The sequence below is a fragment of the Diadema antillarum genome, unplaced genomic scaffold, assembly GCF_040938485.1.
Source record: "Diadema antillarum isolate AM-2024a unplaced genomic scaffold, OU_Dant_1.0 seq00000486_RagTag, whole genome shotgun sequence".
Taxonomy (NCBI): Eukaryota; Metazoa; Echinodermata; class Echinoidea; order Diadematoida; family Diadematidae; genus Diadema; species Diadema antillarum.
Window position 1 is genome coordinate 1,252,260 of NW_027271449.1, and position 5,454 is coordinate 1,257,713.

At 43.2% G+C, this 5,454-nt stretch overlaps 1 protein-coding gene across 1 annotated transcript; it reads right to left on the reverse strand.

Moving 5' to 3' along the window:
- Positions 1-235: 235 nt before the first annotated feature.
- Positions 236-1,723, reverse strand: LOC139733664 (uncharacterized). The gene has a single exon (XM_071644478.1). It carries the CDS (start codon positions 1,721-1,723, stop codon positions 236-238), a length of 1,488 nt encoding a protein of 495 aa, XP_071500579.1.
- Positions 1,724-5,454: the final 3,731 nt, after the last annotated feature.

Below are 5,454 nucleotides of genomic sequence, written 5' to 3' on the forward strand. Positions count from 1 at the left end.
CGATGATGAGTCATTTTACCATTGCTATCATAGCAACAGGTTACATGTTATATTGATCAGTAAGATAACGACTTCTTTCTTATTCATGAAATGTAGGTAGGAGTATCAGATATGGTATAGTTATTAATATTTGCTTCGCATTTCATTCGCATTAAAGCATCATGCGTATCGTCAAATACACCTGCCTTGAGATTGCAGTTCTTTCAAGCTATCTAATGATTGGGTAATCCAAGATCTACTTGTCACTGCTTGGAGGCTGCGCCGTACTCGTTTTCCGTCTTCGGTACGCGTTCATAAGACGCGCGGCGGCGCTGTCCTCTGAACTAACGGATGACGTGGAATCATCCAGCTTGCTTCGCTCTGATCCGCCGCGGTTGCGCGCATCTCCAGTCTTGAACTTCCGGCTGGAGTTCATCTCGAGACTACTTCCGGTGCTCGGAAGGCGGTTGTTTGTCGTCATGTCCATACGCGACTGCTTCCGCGTCAACCGACTCGTCTGGCTGAGTCGAAGTGATAGCTGCTCGACGTCACCTTGGATTTCGGGTACTTTCATTCCCTCGGGTGTTTTTGCGCGACGCCGAAAGGAGCCCGACGATTGGATCTCGTAGCGCTGGAAAATTTGCTTGAAGTTATGCTGGTACTGATGATTGGCGTCCCATTGAGGCTGCCCATCATGACTGTTTGCAGCGCGCTGCTTGATAAGACTGTTAGTGGATGATACAGTTGGCGACGTTGCTATCGACGGGCATATCGAGGTTGCAGGTGCCGGTAGAAACACCGCCGTGATCGTTTTCCCTTTCGTTAAGTCTAGTATCCATGGTTTGAGCAGCATGCGGCACTTCGTCGATGTCGATGTCAACTTCTTTTTCAGCGTCCGTGAATCGCTACGCACCTGGTCGGTGATCGCGGGTTCGCTCTTTGTCCGCGTCACGATGATTTGTGTTGGTAAGAAGACTTCGTCGTCGCACTCGCTGGAGGTGTTGCTCCTCCCCTTCGATATGGATGGCAACCCTTCGCTGCTGTCTCGAGAAGTGATGCTGTTTGATCGCTTCACGTTTCGGGACGTCGGCTCTCGTCTTCTCAGCCAGGGCTTCTCATACGAACGGGACTTGGGCGCTTCGTCGATCATACGCTGTTCGTAGTCATGTTTCCATTCGGCAGTTCCCCAGTGGAGTATGTTATCTCTTGCATCCGTCGGCGCGCCGTGTTTTTCCAGCATCTCTGCCACGGCAAAGTGCCCACATCGGCACGCCTCCAGCAGCGGCGTCATTCCCCACTTGTTGGCCTTCTCTAACGGGAGCCTGAAATGCAGCAGGCAGTCGATCATCGCCTGGACGACTTCTATGTTCCCGTTGGAAGCCGCGTAAAACAGAGCCGTGTTTCCCCACCGATCCCTCTGATTGGGGTCGTAGTCCACGGCCTTGAGGAATACTTTCGTCAGCTCTACGCGCCCGAACACGCAGGCATACATGAGAGCATTCTGCCCACGTCGGTCGGCGTACCCGACCATGGCACCGCGCTCGAGGAGGAGACGAGCGATGCCGACTCCCCACGCCTCCTGCTCGATCATGGCGCAGAGCATGAGGGGAGTTCGGTGATCGGCGGGGTCCTTGATGTCGACATCTTCACCGGCGGACACCAGGTACCGAATGTCCTGGAAGAAGCCCTTGCGTATGGCCAGGTGAAGATCAGGCACGGCCTGTAAACCTCCCTTCGGATTCATGCTGTACCTGAAATGCAGAGTAAATACAGATAATTTGCAAATGAAACGTACACCAACTTGCGAAAAAAACGACAACCGAAATACATCGATATACCGACCTAACCAATCTTACAATATAGCGATCTTACAAAACTATACCTTTTTAGATATCAAACAGTACACTAAAATACACTTATTTGATATCGTCAATATAGTTATATAATCTGCACATGTTTTGTCTGCAAAACATGAGAAACTTTAGATTCTCTTCCAGTCCAATTCTCTGGAACTGGTCACCAAAACGTGAAGTCAGCTTTTCTCTTTCAACCCAGTCATTTGTTAAGATAATGTCAATCATATTCCATGACAACTCGATTATATGCAATGTTCTTCTAGATTGCCCCACGCCTTGTCTTCTCCTCCTTCATGCAACGATCAAACGGTAGTTTGAAAAAAACATATCCATATCAGAGCATGCAAAGTAATAAAAGCCCGGGCAACTGTCAGTCCGTTCTCTCTGTTCTCTGAATGACACGTTGGTCATTATCTTCTCCCTTCTCTTTTTCCTTTCCTTTTGGCTGGTCTGTTATCGCTTTTCATCACTATTTATTAGCGAGCTCCAGTACTTAAACTTCTATTCATCAAATCTGTTTCTTGCTACTGGAGACGAACCAACATTACTCAAGTAGTATTGTAGCAGCAGTCTCGTCATTAATGTTTCGAGTGACCTCGACGAATTTACAGACATTTCCAGAGACTATCTATATTGCCTCACATATCGTGAAGACAATTATTTGGCAGACCAAAGTCGACGTTTACTGCCAACAATATAACGTCAACCTATAGTCAATTATAATCAAGTTTTAGTCGACAGGATAAAGTCACATGGCATGGAGTGTCACAATAACCTCAAGTGTCTGTAACCTATTATTACTGTTGGATATTGTCACGATAAAAACAACCCCCCCACCCCCCCCCCCAAAAAAAAAACCCTCTCTCATAGATTGTCAAATACATTCTCAACAATATCGTATCTAAGAACGCCCGTTCAGGGCCCCATTTCATAAAAAGTTGGGGTGATAAACATGGGATTATGATTGAAGTGGCCTAAAAGTATGTTGAATTGCCATGAAATTATGTCACATTATGTCAACCAATTGTGTTGCCTCATCAGCTGACGGCAAGAGAAAAAGGGTCCTCACCCCCCCCTTTTTTTTTTTGCTACGAATTATGGTGCCCGATCGGCTGATAAGCAAAAAAAAAAACACTAAAAATCAAATTGAATTGTGGTGCCCAATCGCATTGTGGTGCCCAATCGTCCTTCCATTTTTTGGTACAATTGTGGTGCCCGATAAGCTGACAAGCGAAAAAAAAGTCTTCAAATTCTATTGCTCCCAACTGAACTGTGGCGCTCAATCGCCAAAACAAATCAAGAACCGCCAAAAACAAAACAAAACAACAACGTCCAAAAATCAGCTCACAAAATAACAAACCGACCAAAAAGAAGTACCACAGTACACAAAATTCCTGGAGATTTCCTTTCTATAGCAATTATACTAGAACTATGCTAACACACCAAAATTATACCTATCATAATGCTGGATGCTGAAACATCTAAAATTATACCAGAAAGCATAATAATGCCAACTCTGGCAACATAGTAGCAACTCTTTCTGTAATGACAATTGTCATGGTGACGACAAGAACCCAGCTTCATGATTGGCTGTTGCTTATGGGAAGTTGCCATTCATGCAAGAGTTGCTATCCTAACACCTTTATTAAATGGGGCCCAGATGGTCACAACATTGAAAGAAATGTGCCTCGGTGTCCTTCGCATAACTTGTCTCATTCGTCGTTTTCTTCTCATATACGTGTACATAATTACATAACAAAGACATCAACTGAACGACCTAAAAGATATTGAAGGGAGTGCGCTATAAGCAGGGATGAAACTGTAAAACAAAACAAAAAAATAAATAAGCAGACGGACGAACCCCAAAAACAAAAGAAAGCGAAACAATGTACGAATGCTATAGTCAAAAGAATAGAAATATACCAATATTAACACCAGTTATGCTTTAATTGATTGTCTTTTTCCTATCCGATTGAATCTAATGTTAGCCTACATATATAAAAGTGCATTAGAATAAAAAATCACATTTTTCACCATTTAAAGCGCATTAAAAGATTATAGATAAAAAAGCAAAGTCAAAGCGCAATACAGTCTCAATCACGGATGGCTCATCGTCGCTTATAACGTGACGACTGCAATATACTGAAACAAAATGTTGACGATGTGACTTTTTTTCATACACATCTGATGATGATACTATGCGCACGCTATGCATAGAGGAACTCAATAACCATGTGGTTGTTCTGTCAGCTTTGGACCACTTACAACAGTTTGAGGCCAGCTTGTACGTACAGGTCGTCCTACGCAAATAAGATGTTATATTTTGACCGCATACATGTTTACCACGATATGGCAGTGGTATTGATCAATTCGAAATCCATAGCTCTCGAGATCCAAAAGGCAACATTGGTGACAATACACTTGACGCCATCTCGTTCGTTCGTCCAAGGGTCATTTCATATCACGTTCCTTTCTAAAGTCAATTGAAAATGGACCCAAAGGCCAACAGAGAACACCTAATACGTGTAACAAGGCTTACAGTCACAAGAACCCGACCTGACTGTATAATTTCCGCAATACACACATTATAATTGAACAAATATCATGTAAAGACAATTAGCCAGACAACGGCACGCTAAGTACTTTGACCGTTGTGGTTCGCTCTTTATCTCTCTTTTACGTGTGCATAGCGACAGGTATACAGTTACTATAGTTATACAGTATATTTAACGTTCTGGGTGTTTTGTTGTTAAACAAACTTTGTAGATTTTTTTTTTAGTTACTTATAGCCTACACATCTATACAATCGCCTTTTCCAAGTCATTCTGACTCCTATTTACTACACGTACGTCAGCACATGAATATATATGACATATGCGTATTTTCAGTATAACTTAATTTCGACTGTAGTGCCTTGGTTGTTTCAAGACTGTTCTTTTAAGAACGTTAATATGCATTTTTAGATTAATCAGCAAATTATTCATCTGTCCCGCGCTGTCTTTCCAATACACGAAAGTGGTAAATTTGCTGTGCAATATTCCCACAGTATCAAGCTATTTCTCAGATAACTGTATACTGTTTTCATAGAGTGGGCATGACTGTTGAAGAAAACCACTAGAACTAGTAATCTGAAGTATAAAGGGGCAAAACGCATAGCAGGATACATGCTGTCTTGTTGCAACGTAAGAGTGGAATCCGAACAAGTTCTGGATATACTTCTTGCTCACTTACCGTTACTGAGCAACAACCAAGTCATTGTCCATGGTCACCGGGTATCAGGACATAAGAAGCCGAAGAAAATCTCTACACGGAAAGTCCAAGGATTAGTAAGGATTTAGAAGGAGCTTTGGCCTTATTATTCGTTTGATAGACCAGCTTCACCAGCGCACGGAACTAACCAACAGACAGAAGAAAAGCCTGAAATCGTCTGCTGGTATTCTATATCCTTATTCCGATGTGTTCGTTGACTCAGCGTTCCAAAGTACGAGTGTTGCTCCGTCAGTGTTTTTGCTTAATCTCTACAATTGCTTCGCGTACACGTTTTCGCTTGCAGTCACGGTTAAACGCTGGTACATTTTGTCACTTCAAAGTATTCAGCCTTGTTACAATACGGCGAAGA

Bases quoted from the DNA above. Each gene is read 5' to 3' on its own strand.
- LOC139733664 (XM_071644478.1), bottom strand. From the start codon at position 1,723: ATGAATCCGAAGGGAGGTTTACAGGCCGTGCCTGATCTTCACCTGGCC.